Genomic DNA, 23,617 nt, shown 5'->3' with positions numbered 1-23,617 from the left:
GTCCTAAATTCTAAAATTCTGGAGGTCATCTCCACCTGCTATGTACAAAACATACTTATTTTTATACAATACATCACATCAAATGTTCTAGCCGCTTTCAAAGCAGCCAATTCAGGTCTATTTCTGGTTTTTCTTCCTTGTGGTTATCGGTAATGGCTTGTAATGCATTGAGCAACATGGCAATTTGACCAGGAGCCAATATTAAAGGAGTCCCCAGTCTTGGGATGATGGGCTGGCAGCTTCCTAGGTGGTAGCCATATCATAATTTGGATTTTATTCATCAATCCACATCAATACATCGATGGGGTGAGAGAAGAGCAAGTTGACCAATGTTACAATTTCTTATAGGGGACGTCACACTAGTCTGACTTTTCCTTTCAGTCTTAGCAGGATATCATGAAATGATGGGTGTTTTTTAATTAAAAATGTGTGTTTTGTGTAATTTCACAAACTGCCGGATAGCTACTAAACAAAAAATCGAATTATGAGTGCAAAGAAGTTTGAAATCTGGTGGTTGACAGCATCACCCTGCCAGCTTACAGAAAAATTGGCAGTGGCCCCATGAAAATAGGGGTGTAGCTTCAAGTTGGCCCAGACGGTTGGCAGGGCATATTTATAAATTTCAAATTGAGTAATCAATAACAATTTTGAACACACCTACGATACTTGACATCTTCACAGAAGTTCCATCTCAAATGTCCCTATTATTAACTAGTTTTTGGGTATTTTTTCTAGAGGACACCATTAACGTCAATCTGTTTCCTTTAAATTCTGAAATTATTGCTCAGTTTAAGGTATTTTGTCTCCGTAGCCTGATGTCTTGACCACAGCCGGAGGGATTCCCATCGGGGAGATGGGAGCTGTGATGACCGTTGGTCTCCGAGGACCACTTCTCATGCAAGATGTGATCTTTACAGAAGAGATGGCTCATTTTACCAGGGAACGGATCCCCGAGAGAGTGGTGCATGCAAGGGGAGCTGGTGAGACATATCCTTTTACCTATCTCATTGACGCTAGGACTTCTTCCTAGGACATCTTGCCAAACCAATAATTAACGCAAAAGCCACATCTGAAAATAAAAGTTACGTTGAAACTAGACCATGATATATAATTAAGTATTCATAAACCATTAATAGGGATTCCATTTGCAGAAGAAGACCTCTGAAGTCATCTTTTCCATGTAGGCTTAATAAAGAGGTATCACCATTACCAAAACCATTAACATACATAACGGCAATCCTAGTTTCATGTATTGAGTTCCTTGTGGACGGTTCAACTGATTGCTAAAGTTAATTTTTTTTGCTTGCAGACCCTAAAAGCGTAGAGCTGCCCTTTCACCTATTCTGCAGCATAGCCCCCAAACCATAAATTCCTTCTCGGAAAGGGAATTCCATCCTAAGAAACTGATGATTACATTAAATTTAATTATATAGCGCCAGGAGATTCCATCGGCGCTGTATGATTAGACCATTATTGGGATCTGGTTCTTATTCATCGACGAGGGCATATATGGGATACATGAAGAAATGAAGGATAGATATAATACGTTCAGCATTAGAAAATAAATTTTCACAATAAGAACATTCTTTGTAAAATGGGATATAGGAGGTTTTTGGAAAAGTTTTTTTTTTAGCTTTTTACATTCTGTTAGATTGAACCAAATAAGAGATAGATGGAACACAATGGACCTAGAAGCGATTTCGATCTCACTGGCCAACTGTGACCTCTTTGATCAATCAAGGGGCAAGGGTGGTCTTTTTTCTCCTCTGTGATACCCATGACTATGCCTGTTACCCCCTCCCTCATGGAATTACCTAAAAAAACCGTTATATCTAGAAATGCAAAAAGATTCTATTAGCATAGATTTCTGTTTTTTCTGCAGGAAGTAGATGGGGAATTACCGCTGATTTATTTAACCAAACAACACATATATTTTTTAATTTTTTAATAAAAAATCTTAATCAGCTTTATTGAATGTAAATTAATTAATGTTATGTCAAGGAATCATTTGCACGCTTTTGTGAGCTGGAATACACGCTACATGGTGGGGCCACACGCATAAACTCATGACTTTATTACAGGAGCGTTCGGTTATTTTGAAGTGATTTACGATATCACGAAATACTGCAAAGCCAAAGTGTTTGAGAAGATTGGGAAGAGAACTCCAATAGCGGTTCGGTTTTCTACGACGAGTAAGTACCGGGAATATGTGATAATAATAAGTAACATCATGAAGTTTTTTTTATATAATAACCATACTAAGCTTAGTGACACCCCTGATGGTTGAGCTTAAAAGCACTAGACGCACAACAAAAACCAGAATAAAAGAAAAGTTATTGACCAGAGACTCACTGGGGCTCCAGAAACATCCACCAACATGCCTACTGCCCAAAGACAGGGGTATTTTCTCCATACTGCATGCTGGGTACTTGCTCAGTGTTTCAGAAGAACAAACCCTACTCGGTTTGTTCTTGTCTAGTTTTAGTTGTAGACCGTTTCTTTCAGGTTGTGCCTTGACTCAATGGAGGACTACCAGTAGAGTCGGGTACATTGGTGGCAGCTACGTCCTCACAGGTTTCACATATCTCGAGTAAGAGGGTGAATGTGCTTCTTTACAGCTGGGGAATCCGGAAGTGCTGACACGTTGCGAGATCCCCGGGGATTTGCTCTTAAATTCTACACGGAACATGGGAACTGGGACCTTGTGGGAAACAACACCCCGATATTCTTCATCAGGGATCCCTTGCTGGTCGGTATCTAAGCGTGTTTCCATCCATGGGTAAAGTATGAATATAATGTTGATACAAGCTGTAAAAGGTCCAATTTGACCCTTATTATAGAGGGTTGGACACCAGACAATGAAAATGCATAGGCATTAAACCAGAAGATCCAACTTGAGGAACATTTAGTTGACTTGGGTGACCCACCAGTTTTTGGTTATTGACTAGACCACTTAGAATGCCTAAGATACAATTCAGAACATGAACATGATGTAACTATGATTTTTTTGTCTCCAGTTTCCGTCTCTTTCTCATGCTCAGAAGAGGAACCCACAAACTCATACTAGAGACCCTAATGCACTTTGGGATTTTATTACCCTACGACCTGAATCTCTCCATGAGGTACCCGTCAAATGCTTGTTAACCAGCGCAGCGTGTTTCTCCTGGGAACAATTGTTTAGGATAAAATGGTATAAACACTAGGGACAATAAGGAAACTGATGTTTAATACTCCCATTACAACCTCAAATTACAACTCAATGAAGGTGCAGACTGTTGAGTAGTCAGCATTTTGTATTTATCAAACAAAAAGAAAATCCAGGGGAGGAAAAAGCCTTCACCACACCTAATCCAAGGATACCTTGAGGTTATTTGTTCAGCTATAAATAATCTTTACTACTTGGTAATCATAGCTGACAATGAGATACCGTCTAACTCATTTTGTGCCTTAAAGACCCCTTAATCATAGGCACAGGAACACATTTTGTGAGATGTTTGTGAGTCATATTTTTACAAGAAGTTGCTAATCAGAGGGATCTCTGTGACTAAATAACACGCCACGTGTCTCTCTACATATAGATCACACACTTGTTCAGCGATTGCGGCATCCCTGATGGGTTCCGGTATATGGACGGCTTCGGGAATCATGCCTTCAAACTGGTGAATGCGGCGGGGAAAGCTGTTTATTGCAAGTTCCACTACAAGGTACCTGCGGACCTGACGCGTCACTGGATTATATCCTGTATGCATACAGAAAATATATAGAAATGTTTCCCAGCTCACACTACTGGTGCATGGGCTGACAACATTTATTCATGGAATATATATATATATATATATATATATATATACTTGTCACATGAGCCTATATGAAAATGACATCACTAGTGTGTAGTCAACATTAAGATGACCTCACTAAAACAAGTTCTAATGTCCAGTGTAGTGATCAATATGACATCAGGGGTGCATATTCTAATGATGCATCTTCTACAGATCATGTCAAGGCAATATTAAGTGAAATATCAAGCTGGGATCAGTAGTGACCATTCTGCCATACTTCTAAATCAGAGTGACATCACTAGTGCGTATTCTAATTATGTTATATATCTAGATCAAATGATGTCACTTGTCTTTATTGAGATTACATCATCGGACCATATTCGAATGTCATGTTTCTAGGTGTCCTAGTCCCATACAGTTTCTGGCGTAATTCCCTGCTTAGTTCAGGCCATGAATGCTTAACCTAAAGAAAATACGTATGGATACCAGGAATGAATTCTAACCCGGAACTTTCTATTCTAATACTTCCAGTCCAAACAAGGAATTAAGAACCTGTCCCCAGAGAAAGCAGAGGCTTTGGCTGGAAGTGATCCAGATTATGCTCTGCGGGATTTGTATGACGCCATCGCCAGAGGCGACTTTCCGTCCTGGACGTTGTGCATCCAGGTCATGACTTTTGAAGAAGCTGAGAAGTTGCATTTCAATCCCTTTGACATCACCAAAGTAAGTGAAAAGAAACTGCACGAAGACACCTGATCACCCAACAGGGCAACATACCCTCAGTTTTTAGGCAGAAGAGCTGCCACCCCTGTCAGCCAAACCATTATATACCAATGATCATAGATAGTTACATAGTAAGTACAGTCTTACTTAGTGATGTATATAGCACCAAAATATTTCGTAGCTTTGTAAAATGGGTAAACAGGACATATCAAATAGTGTTTCTCATAACAGTTTGGGCTTACAGAAACAAAAGGTAAGGAGATCATGTTGAAATGAGTTTACAAGCTAGAAGATCTGGCTTAAATACTGGGCTCTTTTTTATTTTTGTAACTGATGCTACATCTGCCGTTTTATGAGATGTGATGAATAAAGTTATAATAAGCTAAATCAACAGGGTATTATTAAATACAAGTAGCAGATGGTACCAAGAAAACAAAAATCAGGAGCAATCCATCGCCTAATGGCTTCTGTACATGACACTTAGTCATATGTTTAAACTGCATTGAGTCACCATGTGTATGATGCAACATATTAACATAATTGTCAGCATTCCATAAGAACCAGCACGTGCTTAATGATGTCACTAGCAATGGGGACACCTAGTGGCCAAAAACAAATATGCACACACTGAATCATTTAAACTACTTTCATACTAGAAAGAACACACCTATAAAATGCTGTAAAGAGAATTTATTTTATGTAATCTTAAATATAATTGTAAGTACAAACTGTTACAACAGGTGTAATAAAGCACATACACACCCATTCCAAATGTTACACCAGAACAGTCATTGCAACAAATTCATTATCATTAATTTCATGTATTATTAAGTACGAGAAAAACGTACGAGAAATTAAAAAAAGGTTTTTTTATTGATTTGATGTTGTCTTGATAATTTAGGCTTTCCCTCTGGTCTCTGGTGAGGTGGGCTCCCTCTTTGGTGTACAATACATGGGACATGGTGTATTTCCCATTTTCACACAATGTGGTCTCTGTTCTGCAGGTTTGGCCTGAAGAAGACTTCCCTCTGATCCCAGTGGGGACCCTGACATTAAACAGAAACCCAGTCAACTACTTTGCTGAAGTGGAACAAATTGCCTTCGCGCCTAGTAATATGGTTCCAGGAATAGAACCCAGCCCTGACAAAATGCTCCACGTAAGCTGCAGACCCCCTCCGACGCTTTACTAATGGTGGTTTCTCTACATTGCCATTCCAAAGTTTGGGGTCACTTAGAAATCTTCTTGTTTTTGAAAGAAAAGCAAATTGTGTCCATGAAAATAACATGAAATGGATCAGAAATCCAGTGCAGGTGGGGTTAATGCTGTAAATGACTATTGTAGCTGCTTTTTAATAGAATTCTTTCATAGGCATACAGAGGCCCTTTATCACTCCCATCACTCCTGTGTTCCAATGGCCCTTTATCACTCCCATCACTCCTGTGTTCCAATGGCCCTTTATCACTCCCATCACTCCTGTGTTCCAATGGCCCTTTATCACTCCCATCACTCCTATGTTCCAATGGCGCATTGTGTTTGCTGATCCAAGTTTAAAAGGCTAATTGATTGTTAGAGAAACCCTTTTGCAATTACGTTACAGCCAGAAATGTCCTTGTTTTCCTTGACAACAGCTCAGTGACCCCAAACTTTTGAATGGCTGTGTATGTGTTTTACACTCTAAAGCTGTGTCTAAAGCAGTTGGTATATGAGGGACGCCAACAAGCAGTTGGTATATGCAGATGAGAGAGATCATGCAATTATGGGTAAAGAATAAAAAATGGCGTACCTGGTGTCCTCTCTGCAGAACTCATCTCCTTCTGGTCTGTGCCGTCATGGCTCCCAGACAAGGAGAGCTTTGAATAAGCTGTCACATATTTACTTTATTTTTATGTTGTATATGTGTTTTCTACATATCCCCAAAGTTTATGATTCAAAAAATAATGGCAGGGCATTCCTATGAAAATAAAGTATAGACACACGGAGTTAAATTGTGTAATATATGAAGGTTTTTGTGAATCAAGGCCATTGTCCCATGGAAATCGATGTTTATTCCTACTAATGTTTCATTAATACTCTGACCTTGGTATTTGCCATTTAGTACAAAGTGAATTTACGAAATGAATGTCCTGGTATTATGCAAACATGTTAAATATTAAATCAGTGATTAAATTCGGGGACATCCAAGAGGGGTCTGGCACAAGTCGTTCTTACAAGATGTGGGTTTTTTTGTGTTTTTTAGGGACGACTTTTTGCTTACCCTGATGCTCAGAGATACCGGCTAGGAGTGAACTTCAATCAGATACCCATCAATTCGCCCAAGAATGCAAAGGTGGCAAACTTTGAGAGAGATGGATTTATGGCTATGGGTGACAACCAAGGTGAGTCTTTAAACCTACTATGTAGAAAGGGGGCCGACGGCACTCCGTACTCACCCGATGTGCTGCTCCAGGGGCAGATCAGCGGTTGCTGAGTTCGGCCAGCGGCTGGATATACCCCATGTAAAAATATAACGTGTGGCCGGTCATATCCCGCAGTTGGTCTCATGTACTTCATCCCCAATCTGGTCTTGGATGCAGACCCACAGCTGATATTCAAAAGAAGTTCTAAAGTAACCGAGAACTTTCTTATTTGCCAGGCATTTCTTGGTATTTTACCATCCTGCCCATATATATATATATATATATATATATATATATATATATATATATATATATATATATATATATATATATATATATACCGTATATACATGTTACGGGTCAGACCAGATATATAATGAATAACGCATAATTATTTATATTCAATATGTGAATAGCTGATATTGATTGGTTATAAGAAATCACCATGACGATTACTACCTTGTTCCTGCTGATCACACAGACACATTACATGTGCATTTACTTTGTCGAGCATCACGCTCCCAGTGACAAGCTCAACGCAGGTGTCTTGTTGGCCCAAAACTCACGTGTTTTAAATTTTTATGAAGGTAACGGACCAAACTACCACCCAAACAGCTTTGGAGGCCCAGAAGATGACCCACAGTTCCGCACAACAGTGTTCAATGCTTGTGGAGACGTGGACAGATATGACACCGGGGACGAGGACAACGCAAGCCAGGTAGATCATTAACACAATATTCTGGGCAACCCATGCCTGTTAACACACACAGCAGTCCTTTTGGTCCTTTGAACTTTTTGTTTGTTTCGGTTCTTGCCTAAACTCAGATTCCTTTACCAACCTCACCTTGTTAAATAATGATCACTCACACTCAACTGACACACTCCATTCCACTCCGTCTTCTCTGCTGTCATTAAGTCTCGATGCTTATTGTCTATAAGATTCTTCCTTTAGCCAAAGGTTGTCAGTTCTTGGTGAAACTAGAAGTGTTACCAAAGCACATCTCTCTTCTCGAAGGCTTGTTGACGTCCCTCAAGATGATATTTGCTTTTCAGGATTTGAATATATGCCATCAGCACATATTGACAGGGGAGGGGGGGGGGTTTATTGCAATTTTATCGGAAGAATAGTTCCAGATTAAATAGAATTTTAAATTCTATAGGATATATAGGAATTAAACAGATTAAACGGAATTTTATGGCGGATCAGTTTTTAGAGTTGTAATGCACCCGCGGTGACGAAAGTTCTAATGCAATCTAATACATTTAAAAGTAGCCTGGGTTTACCCAGTATTAGACAGCCCCGGCATTAGAATAATTATTTAATTACAGTGTATGTAAAAATAATAAAAAAATATAATTATACCGAGCGCAGAAAACACATTTTGCTACGGAAGACTACGGAAGACTAAAGATCTCAAGTTTTTTAGTAACTGTACACTGGAAAAGTAACCAGCCTGCAACAGTATTTGGAATTGTTCTTTCTTACACTGTGTTTCCCGATATTGTATATTCATTATAGGTTTTTATGTTTTAGCAAATTTTGCAATAACATTTTTTCCCCAACCAAAAAAATATTTATAAACACATTATTCATTCACACACAGAGTGCGTGTTTTAAGATTAAGTAAAGAATGAATCATTCGCGGTGGTCTGAAGATCTTATTCCCGATCCTTCATGGTCCTTTTCTAGGTGCGGAGATTCTACTTGGAGGTTCTTAAGGAAGATGAACGCCAGAGACTGAGCCAAAACCTAGCGGCGAGTCTGAAAGGAGCGCAGCTTTTCATCCAGAAAAAAGCCGTGAGTGTCGGATAATAAACTCACTTATGCAAAGACCGACAACCACCAGAGCGGTACAAGGTTCAGGACGCAGAAATGTCACAATCAGTATTAGCAACAACCTTTTCCAAGCATACACTGCTGTTGGCTAAACCATGCAGATTATATACAATTCTGGAGCAAAATAAGTACAAGAACAAACAAAATTAAAAGAACAATAGGTAAAAGTGTACATGTGCTACAACACTCTGTGGGAATCCCACTCTCCCACACTTCAACAAGATAAAAGACAAGTATTGGTGGTGCATTGGTAAACGTAACTCACCCCAATGGGTTTATGCAGAATAAATGACATAAAAATTACGAGAAAAAAAAAAGGATAATAGTGCACTCTGTATGTTATAATATATAGCGCATTTTTAAAAAAAAATATAAAAAAAACTCACATTCTGATGAGTCAGACAAAGAGTCATCAACGCCAACACACCCAACTGTGCTTGAATGGAGACCTACTTGAGGAAGCCACGGGCGAAACGCGTATCGGAGGATTCACAGACACTTAAGTAGAGTATATTTTATGTTGTAATTTATGTAATAAAGTTTTTATTTCACATAACTTTTTATATTACATTTATATACAAATACTCCTTAAACTCTGCTGGATCCACTCTGCTGTCCATCACCTTGAAGGGGAGCACTGCCCTAAGTCAGTATAGTGTTCTTTATCCCTGGAGCCAGGTTACCGGCTCTAGGCAAGGTGAGAAGCTAACTGTAGCCACCTTTTTCTGTTCCATTTTTGATGTGTTGCAATTCTGCTCTATGTGATTTTATCCATTTGTAGCACCGTTGGGTGTGTGATCCCTAATCACACCAGGCGTTGATGATTTGACTCAGTCTTTGACTTATCAGAATGTGAGTTTTTTATACATTTTTTTTTTTAAAAAACCCGCTATATTTTATCATCCAGAGTGCACTATTATCCTTTTTTTTCTCGTCATTTTTATGTCATTTATTCTGCATAACCCATTGGGGTGAGTTACGTTTATATTTACTTCTGTCGCTCTGCTCACTGTTGGTAAGTAAAAGAACAAGTATACAAGTGATAAATCTCCCAAACTATTAGCTTTATTAATAATAGCAACTCTTATCTGCTGGGAACTAAAGCTCAAAACGAGATAAAAAGTCACTGCGGTTTGTCACTTTTTAGGTAAAGCTCTTCACAGAGGTCCATCCCGACTACGGGGCTCGTGTGCAGGCGGAACTTGACAAACTGAACGCGAAGACTGGAACTGTGGTAACATAATAGTGTACCTAACCCAACTGACACTGAAAAAGTCTTCCCATAAATAATTATTTCATTATGTCAAATTGTGTCTCATTCATATTATTTCAGGGAATGCTTAACTGTCATGTGACACAAAAGCAGGCAGTAATAGGCTGTTGCCATAGCTACTAAAAGAAAGAATCTGAAAGGTTCCAGTGTTATGTGATTAAACCTTCTGTGGAAAATACAAAATCACAGATGAAGAGTTTTCACTTAACATGATCTAGGTTTTATTAATGTTTTATCTAAGTGAAACAGCACCTTTATAGGAAATATATTTATAGGAAATATATAGGAAATATATTGATAGGAAATATGTTTATAGGAAATAAAGGGAAATATATTTATAGGATATATAGGAAATATATTTATAGGAAATACCATATATAGGAAATAAATAGGAAATATATGTATAGGAAATATAGGAACTATATAAGAAATATAGGAAATATTTTTACAGAAAACATATAGGAAATATATTTAGAGGATTTATATAGGAAATATTTTTAAAGGATATATAGGAAACATATTTATAGAAAATATAGAAATATATAGAACATATATAAAAACAATATTTATAGGAAATGTAAGAAATATATAGGAAATATAAAGTTCTTTTGTTATAGAACCACTTATTTACATGAGTAAATAGTTAGCATTTTTAAAGTGGTTGGAATATGCAAATATATGCAATGCATTGTGGGACCACGAACAAGTGTCCAAAACCTTTAAGAGGAGGAACATTTATAGATATTTCAAATGTTGTTTCTTTCTTTCTATCTATCTATCAATCATTTCTATATTGATGTAATTAGCTGACTTTTTATGTTTCCATTTCAGGAGCTCTACCAACGAACGGATGATAAACCCTCACCGTATCAGATTAACAGGCGCTAGCAGACATGCATTAAACACGCTTCGGCTTCTCCACATATCGAGCAGCCCTGCAGATAAGACAAGAGAACCCCCCGAGAGACCCCCGGTGAAGGCAAATATTCTGGTCGGAAGAAATGTATCAGATTTTATTTGCAAAATAATAAACTCATTGCGTGTCTTTCCCGTCTCACTGTTTTCAAAGCTTAAATATAATTGCCTTTAAATGCCTAATATTTACTTTCACCACTGATTGGGATATATAACATTTTATTATTCTCATTTAACGTAACAATATTGTACTTTTTAAGGAATGCATATTAAAGTCCTCAGAGGGTTAGGTTACTTAGAGTACTTTAATATGAATTCTTCTGTAGTTGGGACAGTTTATCGTATACGGTCATATTAGCCAAAGATAAAGTGTCTGTAGTTGAGGTTGATACCTTTTATTACGCCAACATAAGATATAAAGTTACATAAGCTTCTGGGATCTCAGAAGTCCCATGTTCAGATGGAATTAAAGGGGATAAAGTACAATAGATTTCATATTCAGGCTTTTTTGGATCAGCAGCTCTTTCCAGGGGCAGGTTGAAGGACATCACTGTGACCGCGGTGCCCGACCTGCGCATGGCACGGCCAAGGTGTAATACACACTTTGTTGCATAACAGGGCAGGGAACAGAGGTCCGCACTGAGTGAAAGCGAGATTTTGGCAACAAATCACACTGTCCGCCGTATCGGATCGTTAGACTTATCGGCACTAATGAAGTTCGATAATAATCCAATCTATAAGAATAGAGTCTATGGTTAAAGGTGCTGTTCCACTTTTGCTGCTGAACACTTGTTTAACTAAATACATTCATATTTTTTTTTGCCTGGAACACTTAGTTGTCATGTGACACAAAAGCAGACACTGATAGGCTGTTGCTACAGAAACTGGAAATGCCTTTTAAAAGTTTATTTGTTGATTTATGTGATTAAATCTTTGAGTATAAAAGGACAGATCTTATAAGGTTTATTTGTTTAACACACTAGAGAGTGCATTTAATGCGTGGTCTAAATGGAGCTTTAATAGCCCTGGGCTACTATATGTGAGAGACACCAAGTTAGATTTTCTCTTCTCATTCGGTTTTTCCCTTCTCTCTCAGGCTTTATCGCATCTTCTTTCCCCAATCCTTATCTCCTTTCCCACCTTTTCTTTTGAGTTTTATTCACTAAAGGGTGAGTTGTGGTTCATTTCGCTATTCACTATGAAAGGCCAACACTGTTAGGATTCCCCAGCAAAATAGGCCTGTATGATGTATAGTTCAATGTGTAAGGAGGCTTTCAAGACATCTCACTGACTTAACTATACATTATACAGAGCCAACCAACGCATTTCTACCGCAGAAGCTCATTGGGGTTTGTCCTTCAAAATGTATAGTGAAGTCAATGAGTTAGGTGACAGAGAGAGAGAAAGTGAGGGAATGAGAAGAGAGTAAGTGTGGAGGATAGGTTTGGAAGGGGAAGGAAAGAAAGAAAAGATAAAAGACAGTAAGCAACTGGGTGATGATGGATTCTGTAAACTTAGGCGTTTGGCCAAGAATTAGAATTAGTACCCTCCTTTCCTCACCCCCTACCACTATCCCTCCTTCCCTTCTCACTCTTTTCCCTTGACACCCCCTCATTATATACCTCTGTCCTCTCCTCACTTTCTCCCTCTGTCACTCTCACATCCTCTCCTCACTTTCTCCCTCTGTCACATTCCCCACTCACTCTCACATCCTCTCCTCACTTTCTCCCTCTGTCACATTTCTCACTCAGTCTCTCGTCCTCTCTTCACTCTTTCCCTTTGTCACCCTCATCCTTGTCCTTCTCTTTTCCCTGCTCTTCCCGCCTCTCCGTCTGTCGCCTCTCCGTCTGTCACCCTCCTCTCCCCACTCTCTCCCCCCTCTTTCCCCACCTCTCCCCCTCCTCTCCCCCTCCTCTCCCCCTCACACTTTTTGCTCTTTCCCGACCTTTGTACACTATTTTGCTGGCTCCCGTGGATGACACTGACTGACAGCTCCGCTGTCCAATCGGCGCGCTCCACCGCCCTTTTTGCTGTCAAATCTACGGCTGGTCCTGTCAGAGTGGGCGGGGTCTGCTGTGTGATATTATAACTGTGAGCCGCCGCAGCGCTCCGTTCGCACCGTAAACATGGCGCAGCAGAGGGACAAGTCCGCCGATCAGATGAAGCTCTGGAAGGAGAGCCGGGGCTCCCAGGTACCTCAGCCCCAGACATGTCTGCCCTGCTAGCCGAGGCCTTGCCGGCTGTACACAGCCAGGGCCCTCATATATGTCTCTATAGATATAATATTAATATATTATATTTGCAGAAATAAATAGAAAGCCTGGGTTTTAGTGCCTCTATATTAGGCCCCTTATTCCTCATGTAAGGTCATTATATTATTATTCTGTATATAATATAGTTTTGAGTTTGTAACCACACAGGTGCATTTAAATAAAGGGAGCTGTTCTGCATTAATTGCATCATATGCATGTCCTACAGGAGAATAATACCCTATGGGGGCAATTACTGGGGTTTATCAGGGATTTGTGCTCTTCGTGCAAGCTGTAGGTACACAGAAATGGGGTGAGGAGCCTGCAGTACCTTCAGTGCAACTCCAACTCCGAGCATGCTCATCCAGCCCACCACAGGGGGGAGGGATAAGGGTTACCTGTGAATGTGCAATCTCTGTGAAGTTGCAGGTGGCTGTGCATGCTGGGAATTGTAGTTCTCAGCAACTGTTGCTAATCCCTGTAGATCCCTCTGGTTTGGACCGGGTGTCCCGTAGCTGAGAGCGGGCTCAGGTCTACCACCCGTTCTGGGTTTCCGTCCTGTGTAAATTGTTACTGGCGTGTAGCAGATATTTTTAATAATCGTCCATGGTCTTGGGGTCAAGATATAGAATAAAAGAAAATGTGATTTGTAACCCTTTTAGAACTAAATGATACGTCAATTCATCGCAACATCACATTATCTGCATTAAAGGGGGGGATGTTTATTTTCAAAATAAAAATCCTTGTGTTAGAGTTATTTTGACATAACGTCAGTTTGACCTTAGTTACCATAACTTCTATTTGAATAATTCTATATGTTGTATAGAATATAATTAATTAAAACAATATATAATTAATTAGCACAATTGTTAAAAATCGCAGCGGCATCATAAATTTGTCCAAATTCTGCTTTTTGACCAGTAGTTCCTGTGTTTTAAAACATGAGGGCAGAACAAAAAGTAAATAAATCTGCCCCTTTGCCCTGATTTTTGTACTTTGGCCGTTTGTTCTCCGAACTCTCTGATAAAAACGTTGTTGGTTTACGATCCCGTGTTGCTGTAAATTTATATCTTATTTTTAGCCATGATAGGTTTTTATTTTATTTTCTTTTTTTGTGACCCATCTTTGGATTTTTTTTTTTTTTTACAGGGTTATTGTTTGTTTTTCCACTTTTCTTTACTATGAATAATAGAATAAACGGTTAATATTTTAGAGCTCTTTGATCCAAGGAGAAGGGGGATGAAATTCCTTCTTCGCCCCGAGTGCCAAAATTAGAAATAAATGGCCTTTTCTGGACCAAAAGCAGGAAGGAGGGTAGAAAGATTGGGTGTTTCTTATGTTGCTGTGTTCCTACCCAACGCCTTTCAGGCAAGAAAGCCGTGAAGCCTTAGGTATTTATGTGTAGCCACTTATATCACCTTTACACATCTCCCCACCCATGCATTCATCACCGAGCAGGGGTTTGGGCGTACCTTCACCCGTGTTGTTGTAGAGGGCCAGGACAAGGGATACCCCTAATCCATACACTACCGTCCAAACGTTTGGGGTCACTTAGAAATGTCCTTGTTCTTGGAAGAAAAGCTAATTTTGTCTATTAAAATAACATGAAATGGATGAGAAATCCAGCGCAGGCGGGGTTAATGCTGTAAACGACTATTGTAGCTGGAAACTGCTGATTGTTAATGGAATTTCTTTAAAGGCGTACAGAGGCCCTTTATCACTCCCATCACTCCTGGGTTCCAATGGCCCTTTATCACTCCCATCACTCCTGGGTCCCAATGGCCCTTTATCACTCCCATCACTCCTGCGTTCCAATGGCCCTTTATCACTCCCATCACTCCTGCGTTCCAATGGCCCTTTATCACTCCCATCACTCCTGGGTTCCAATGGCCCTTTATCACTCCCATCACTCCTGGGTTCCAATGGCCCTTTATCACTCCCATCACTCCTGGGTCCCAATGGCCCTTTATCACTCCCATCACTCCTGGGTCCCAATGGCCCTTTATCACTCCCATCACTCCCATCACTCCTGCGTTCCAATGGTCCTTTATCACTCCCGCGTTCCAATGGTCCTTTATCACTCCCATCACTCCTGCGTTCCAATGGCCCTTTATCACTCCCATGTTCCAATGGCCCTTTATCACTCCCATCACTCCTGCGTTCCAATGGCCCTTTATCACTCCCATCACTCCTGTGTTCCAATGGCCCTTTATCACTCCCATCACTCCTGTGTTCCAATGGCCCTTTATCACTCCCATCACTCCTGTGTTCCAATGGCACGTTGTGTTCGTTGACCCAAGTTTAAGTTTAAAAGCCTAATTGATGGTTAGAAACCATTTTTTGCAATTATGTTACAGCCAGAAATGTCGTTTTCTGTAAAAACAGCTGAGTGACCCCAAACTTTGAATGGTAGTGTACATTAGGGGACATCAGATGTCATTGTTTTACTGCACACGGTGGGCTGGGGGTGGAGGGGTACATCGTTTAGGCTTACCATGTAACCCTGCCATTGGGGCAAATGCTTCAGACACCTACATAAACATCTGTAGCGGAGCCATTATTCCCAAGAGCTTACAGTCTTGGTTAATCTTTCCCAACGAAGAAAGGGACTTGATGAAGCCTCATATCTTTTTTTTTTATCTTTTTTCTTTTTCTCCCCGATTCTCTCAATGCTCTTCTCAATTGATCGAATGAAAATGGCCAGTCTCGCTTGCCGTATGTGATCTCAAACATGGATATTTTTGTAAAGTGTTTTCTTCGCTCTATCAGGGTGCAGAACGTATAGACAAGTCATAAAGCCATTCCATAATAAGCAGGGAGCCAAAGGGCAAAGCTAACATAGCATCCTGACCGCTCACCTAAATAACGAGGACGAATGTTTCTCTGGTGACGAACAATGCGATACATTCTTCCATTGTTACGCTTATAGGCCAGGTGAACGTGATACGTACGTAAGCCAAAATATTTAGCCGTTTAAATGCGTGCTTTGGACAGGAATTAACATTTATTCATATTTTTATTTACAAATAATATAATATATAACACTTATATTTCTAGCCGATATCTTGGATTCGGGAAGTGCAAATCCTCGTAATTAAAGCCTTTAATAAACCACTTAGCTGTCGAGTTGATGGCGACTCATCGCGGCATGAATATTATTTCATGGAATCGCCCTTTTTATGGGTTAATTAATTTTGTAACTTTTGCTGCTCTCCCCCCCCCCCCCCTGTTTCTTAGGGGGTGGATTAAAATGTGTTTATCTGTATGCTTTGGCACAAACAAAATCCCATGACTTGCTGAGAGCGCATATTGTTGAATTGTGAAATTGTTCAGGAATTGGCAGAAATTTGGTTGAAAGTTCTCCAAACTTTTTCTGTTTTATTTTTTGGAACGGATTTAAATGCACCGCAGCTAAAATGTCAATATTTTTCGTTTGTTCTCCATGATGCGCACGTGCTATTTGACCGACAAGTTTAGCAACTGTACCTGCGGATGGCTTTTTTATTATGATTATTAATAATAATAATAAATAATAATAAATTTTATTTATATAGCTTAAAGTCTGATATAAACTTAATTCCTCTTTTAATTCCCAGTTGATTTCCATTTGAAATCAAATGGGGGAAAATACATCAATTGAAATAATGGTGTAGAAATATACCTATTTTTTTTTTAGAATGCATTTTCTTTTCAACAAAAACAAAATAATGAGCCCAAAAATAAAAATTGACAGTCTCCTGGGCATGCCACCAACCACCCTATTTTTATATTTATTCAGAATCCGGATGTCCTTACCACAGGAGGGGGCAACCCCATATCGGACAAGCTGAACATTTTGACCATAGGTCCCCGGGGGCCGCTTCTGGTACAGGATGTGGCTTTCACGGATGAGATGGCTCATTTTGATAGGGAGAGGATCCCTGAAAGAGTCGTTCATGCCAAAGGAGCAGGTAGGAACACCTTTGTTAAAATAAGGTAGTTTACCAAGAGTTAACCATAAATAGCATGGCTACTTAAACAATATTCTGTTTTTAGGTGCGTTTGGCTATTTTGAAGTGACACATGACATCACCAGATTCACCAAAGCCAGGGTGTTTGAGTACGTTGGGAAGAGGACGCCACTCGCTGTGAGGTTCTCCACTGTTGGTATGATATAATTTCCTCCGTGTTTAAGCACAAAATGTTGCTCTCTTTACGTTCTCCCCTTACAATTTTTTCCCCCCTTCCCTTTAGCTGGCGAGGCTGGCTCAGCTGATACCGTCCGAGATCCTCGTGGGTTTGCCGTGAAGATGTACACAGAGGACGGAAACTGGGACCTTACCGGTAATAACACCCCAATCTTTTTCATCAGGGACGCCATGCTGGTAAGTGTGGTTTTTAGCCATTAGTTTGTTTTTTGTCTAAGCGCTCCCGTTGGTTCATAGGCTTTCATTCTTCAGGGGGTGCCTGGGGCAATTGAGTGTCCCATTTAATGCAGATGAGACCCCCCCCTCAGTTAATATACAGCTTAATTTGGGGGATTATTTGGCAGTTTGCCGCAGGGCACCATTGGGATCGGCCCCTTTATAGTACCCAGTGACGATGGTGAGTTAGAAACCAAAGCTCCCGGTCTCCCACTTTAGTGAATAAACACTTGTGGCTGTAGATTGTTTAGCTGTTGCGTGCATTGAATTGGTATTTCAGAATTGTGAAATGTTCTAGTCTGCGTTCCAGAATGTTTTGGACGATTAAATCCATTCCAGTTCAATACTTAAAACACGCAAACGGGGATAATCTCGCAACTAGTCCTAAATCCAAAGTCTCGGCATGAAATTCAGCACCATGCACTCTGATACTGCTTTATCTAAACGTTGCGCAATAGTCGCGTAATGAAAAAGAATACTTCTGTCCGATGTGAAGAATGCAGACACATGAATAATGTTACTGCCACGTTGTGGTGGAGGCTGTGTGTCACAGCATTAATTGCTGGTAAATCTAGTTGATTGTGGCCCTTTTATTACATCTTAAACATATGTATTTGCTTAAAGTCACGCAGTCAGCATGGTGTCTATTTAAATGATGGTGAGGCTTCTAAACTTTAAAGGCAGCGATTATAAAGGATAATATAAGGTTTTACTTTACTGAAAGTGTACAGAAGTGGCGCAGCCTCCCAGCAGAAGTGGTAGAGTATAATACAGTGAGGGTATTAAACATGCATGCTATAGACATACGGCTCCTGAATCCAAGACGAGACCAACGACTGGTTAAGGTTTACAGCTTTACAACGGGAAGATGGACCGTCAAATTTTATGTTCCTGATCTACCCTGGCTTCCCAGTTGACGTCATTTTTATGGATTAAGTTTCCATCTTTCTTCCTATGCAGTTTCCATCTTTCATCCATTCTCAGAAGAGGAATCCCCAGACTCACCTGAAGGATCCAGATATGGTCTGGGACTTCTGGGCTCTGCGTCCAGAATCTCTCCATCAGGTTCGACTTTTTTGTTATACTTTCCAAACTTGCTGTCAGTCAAGGTTAATAGTGAAGAGAAATATTTGGACTAAGGCTTTTGTTTTTTTTTTTCTTTCTTTCCAGGTCTCATTTTTGTTTTCGGACCGCGGGCTTCCAGACGGTCACCGTCACATGAATGGTTATGGCTCACACACCTTTAAACTTATCAATGCAAAGGGTGAAGCTGTGTATTGCAAATTTCACTACAAGGTATGCGTTTCTGGGACTAAAGAAAGTGAACTTTGTCTTCCAGTCTGATAGAGGATTTCAGCATCACGCCCCCCCCCCAAAAAAAAATCAAAAAAAAATCAGCAGAGCTGCACTGGTTCCATTGAATGTTGCGTGTTCTTATTACATTCAGATGAACACAGGGTAGCCCTGGCACCTTCTGGCCTGCGGGGCAGATAAAACCAAGTGGCCTCATGGCGTTACATGAACCCACTCCTTCCCACCTCCCTTTGCCGGTCTAAACCGGCTCATAGGGCAATGACTCCTTTGTCCCCCTAGGCCAGCCCACCCCCGATGTGAAGTTCTGGGCGTTTGGTTGGTTAAGGATTAGCACAATTTCCAAAATTATTTTGATAAACACATAGTGAAGTGATGCAGTGCAGTCTGCCTGCCACCAGATGGCGCTCATGCAATATCTGACATTATTATTTATTATTATTATTATTGTTAAATGTTTTATATAATGGCATCATATTCCACATACAATGAGTACTATTATCTATGAAAGTATAACTGTGTAATGGTAACACATATGGCAAGGGTAACAGGTATTATGTTAAAATCTGGACTTGTTATATTTCAACCTAAGGCCAGTAACAATCAAAGACTTGAAAGGACTTGCTTTGTACTTCGAGCTCTGTTATTTGACAGCCCCCATGGCATTTTGAGGGTTCATTTTTGTCGCACTATCCAGTTAATTCTGAAGTGTGCCGCGTATATTTTGTGTCATTCCAGACTGACCAAGGCATCAAAAACCTTATGGTGGAGGAAGCTAATCGCTTGGCGGCCAGTGATCCAGACTACGGGATTCATGATCTCTATGAAGCCATCGGCAACGGGAACTACCCTTCCTGGACCTTTTACATCCAAGTCATGACCTTCGAGCAAGCTGAGAAATTCCGCTTTAATCCATTCGATTTGACCAAAGTTAGTGAGCATCTTCATATAGTGTGTGTTGCACATGATACCGCAAGGTGGAGGTGCAAGTTAAAGGTGCTGTCCCACCAGGCCAAAACATCGGCTCTCCAGCATATTAAGACAGGCCTTTTAACTGTGAACATTTGACTTGCCCGACCCCCCCCCGTACACTTAGATTGACATTATGTGACCTAAAGTGTTTTTCTGTATTTATTTTTAAAGATTTGGCCTCATGGAGAATACCCGCTGATTCCCGTGGGGAAGATGGTGTTGAACAGGAACCCAGTGAACTACTTTGCCGAAGTGGAGCAGCTGGCGTTCGACCCGAGTAACATGCCCCCCGGGATAGAACCCAGTCCGGATAAAATGCTGCAGGTACGATCGCCAGAGCCTGGGGAGACCGCATGGGAATGCGTTTCGTTTCTTACCTTTCCTATACACCTTGGTGGGGACAAAAGATGGCTGACCTATCTTTCCTGCCCGCCTCCCCCAAATCAAAGGGACCTGGTTTTTTTTTTCTCCTCTTTCTTAATTATCGTATTTACCTGTGGATTGTAAGTGCTCCTATCAAGAAAGGCATGATATTTTTTTTGTAGCGGAAGTGCATTCTGCTTTTATATTTTGCTATTAGCTATAGTGATGATTTTCTTTCTGAAATCTCTTCTAGGGGAGACTCTTTTCTTACCCGGACACTCACCGACACCGATTGGGTGCCAATTATCTACAGATCCCGGTAAACTGCCCATACAAGGCTCGCGTTGCCAATTACCAACGAGATGGACCCATGTGCTTCTCTGACAATCAGGGTAAACCAGCCCCCCTATATTACACAACTACTTTTCTGCACCCAAAAATAAGATAACCTTTTTAAAGCACAAATAACTTTTTTGCTTTGAAGTCTCCCTGAAAAGGTTGCTGATTTTGGTTCAGATCTGTGTCCCTATTACATGTAGATTCCTCTGCATGCAGGTGGAGCGCCGAATTACTACCCCAACAGCTTCTCGGCTCCAGAGAACCAGCCTCAAGTAAGGGAACACAGGTTCCACGTGTCTGGAGACGTCTCGAGATACAACAGCTCCGACGACGATAACGTCACTCAGGTAACAGCCCGGTATTCCAGCGAGGAAGCGGCCGGGCAGCAGAGGCTTCGCTGTCTTTAAGATCCAGCCCTTTTAAAAGGTCTAAATAGTATTTTATCTCAAGGTCCGGGACTTCTACACCAAAGTGCTGAACGAAGAGGAGCGCAAGCGCCTGTGTGAGAACATCGCCGGGCACCTAAAGGGCGCTCAGCTCTTCATCCAGAAGAGAGCTGTAAGTCACCAGGCGCTTCTTGCAGAGAACACACTGTTTATTGCGGGGAGACTTTTAAAGTTATATTCTTACTTGGTAATAGACTGATATTGGATCTCAGGTTCTAACTCCTGTCCTCCTAACAGGTGAAAAACTTCAGCGACGTTCACCCCGATTACGGGGCCCGGATCCAGGCATTGCTGGATAAATACAACGCCGAAGGCCCAAAGAAGGTAAGACTTTCTGGATTAAATTCACCGAGGCCCTCGGATGATCTCCTTACACCGTGTTTTAGTTAACAAGGTCCGGTAGATCAGATATGGCAGCGTATCTGTAACTCGGGGCAGGTCTCTGTATTCCACATCCCGTCTTCTGCTTTCGCTCTCACTTTGATCTTTTGTGACGGAAACCTGGGATTTTGGCGTTTCCTGTTTTGCAACGAAAGCTTTAATGTCGATGAGAACGCCTAAGCCCAGTGTAGCTTCTGGCCGGTGATTCGGCTCGCTGTCCTGCTTCAGACCAGTTCCCTATAAATTAAAAACAAACACTCATTCGTACAGTGCGGTTGTGGGGTCCTATTGGTATACCATTAAGAACCGAAACTTTACACAAGACCCAGCAGACCTGCAAGTATTTAGTAAACCCCCCCAGATACCGGCAAAGTCAAAAAGTTTGTCTCTGGGGTCGAATAATATGCAATATTTTCTCTGGGTTCCTAATATCGGATGAAGTCTGTATCTGTTAAATTGCCTAAATATCTGTTCTTTTTTTTTTTTTTCTTTTATTTCGCACTATACTGGATAATTCTCATGTTGTTTTTTTTTATTTATTTTTTTACAGAAAACTGTGAAAACGTACACCCAGCATACATCCTACCCGACAGGCAACGACAAGGCCAATCTGTAAACCTTCTTCTTCGAGAGCGTATCCGTCCGCAGGCTCCTACCTGCCTTTTAATTGTACCGAGTGGCTTGGATAAGAAATCTCGCAGGATCAATTCAGCTAATTCTTTTATTCTTAACCCTTTCAGTGCCTTGCGGCTTCGTGCAGCTTGACAGTCCGTGGTGCTGGTACTGAAACGGTTACAAGTAATGGTAACCCGCATGTTGGAAATGTTCCAATTTGTTTTGAAAATAACACGTTGCAAATTATTAGTAACAGCCAAGATTTAAAAAATAAACGCTTGTTTCGGTTTAATTTCCTGAAAGATCCGGCACGGGATGATTCGCTTTGGCCGGAATTCTCAAAGCTTTTCTAAACTGGAAACGGCTTTAAGTGCCTTTCTTTTTAAAGGGCTCAACTAGTTGCTTGTTGGTTGTCTTGTTCTCTAACTCGTTGAATAGCGGTCAACTTTGAATGTTGCCCTTGGAGGGGGATCTGTCATCGTTATGGGCTGTCTGACAATCTGGGGCAGTACCTCCTGATTTTTCGGGGCAGTTGTGGTGGTGGGGGGGTATATGTCCTCTCCAGGGTTATTCTTCAGTAGGGTGTTATCTGTTATGCTGAGAAGGTTGGTGGGATGGGAATATCAGACTAACCTCCTTTTTCTGTATAATAAACCTTCTGTGATTAATGCAAACATACGGGTGCTTTTGTTTTTTGTATGTACATCATGTGCAGTCATGTCTCTTTTCTCTGTACCCCTGCCAGTTAAATCTGAGATCCATTCGCCTTGTTTTATAGAGATGCCGTTTCGTACCGGCGTGTAAAGAATGTAACCCTAAATGTATGTTTTATGAGGCTCCATTATTAATCTAGTGGATGCCAAAAGAATAGGGAACATTTTTGTGATGCTTACTCCTTGACAGAGTTAAAGGTGCAGTACCACTTGGACAACAGAATTACTGACAAGGCATTTTAAGCAAAAAAAACCCCAACTATTTTCTTGCCTTCTATGGCAACAACCTATCCATGCCAGCTCTTGAGTCACATGAAAAAAAGTTTCAGGGTGAAAACTTGTGCATGAGGCAAAATTCTACTCGACTGTTACTTTTTTATTGAACTATGAAAATTTCAGAGGGGTAGCACATTTAACATTTTATTTCGTGTTTAGGCATTGCTAAATTGCTAAAATTCCTTGAAACAAATTTGATGTATTTACATTGAACGCAAAGTGACATTTATTTTTTGCTTCCTCTTTCCTCTCTTTTGTGGTCATTCAATACATACGTATACTAAGATAAAAAAAAAAAAGTAGGTATTGCATTAAAGGGCTTCCGGTCATGTTGCACGTGGATTGCACTTCCCATTGTGGCCGTGGAGAAGGGGAAGATTAAGTAACTTCTGTATTTTTGTTTGGGGGGGGGGGGGTTGACACTGAGAAACTGAATTCAAAAGGATAGAAGAGTAATTTGGCCTTTGGTTGTATCTTATGTTAACGTTGACCTTGTGCATATGTCATAAACTGTGTTAACCGCCACTCTTTTATTTCGCTTATCTTGGTGAAGAGGGGTATCAGATCAGAGGGTGGTGGTGGTGGGGGGGGTTAAATTTTATTTTAAAGAGTTAAGGGTCTGAAG

At 40.6% G+C, this 23,617-nt stretch overlaps 2 protein-coding genes across 2 annotated transcripts; both read left to right on the top strand.

The window, feature by feature from the left end:
- Positions 1-817: 817 nt before the first annotated feature.
- LOC149280190 (catalase-like) lies at positions 818-10,897 on the top strand. The gene is made up of 12 exons (XM_089500757.1): positions 818-980; positions 2,082-2,192; positions 2,619-2,749; positions 3,018-3,122; positions 3,579-3,704; positions 4,311-4,502; positions 5,507-5,659; positions 6,740-6,878; positions 7,487-7,617; positions 8,590-8,697; positions 9,884-9,970; positions 10,841-10,897. Exons 1-12 carry the CDS (start codon positions 854-856, stop codon positions 10,895-10,897), a joined length of 1,467 nt encoding a protein of 488 aa, XP_089356883.1. The 5' UTR covers positions 818-853.
- Positions 10,898-13,050: 2,153 nt separating this feature from the next.
- LOC149280189 (catalase) lies at positions 13,051-22,004 on the top strand. Its single transcript, XM_089500720.1, has 13 exons — positions 13,051-13,116; positions 16,952-17,123; positions 17,209-17,319; positions 17,407-17,537; positions 18,537-18,641; positions 18,747-18,872; positions 19,626-19,817; positions 20,031-20,183; positions 20,476-20,614; positions 20,778-20,908; positions 21,012-21,119; positions 21,245-21,331; positions 21,939-22,004. The coding sequence occupies exons 1-13, from the start codon at positions 13,051-13,053 to the stop codon at positions 22,002-22,004; spliced, it is 1,587 nt and encodes a 528-aa protein (XP_089356846.1).
- Positions 22,005-23,617: the final 1,613 nt, after the last annotated feature.

This window comes from Sceloporus occidentalis, unplaced genomic scaffold (genome assembly GCF_023333645.1).
Source record: "Sceloporus occidentalis isolate IW3139 unplaced genomic scaffold, rSceOcc1.0.p SCAF_158, whole genome shotgun sequence".
Lineage (NCBI taxonomy): Eukaryota > Metazoa > Chordata > Lepidosauria > Squamata > Phrynosomatidae > Sceloporus > Sceloporus occidentalis.
This window is presented reverse-complemented; position numbering and strand designations above follow the sequence as displayed.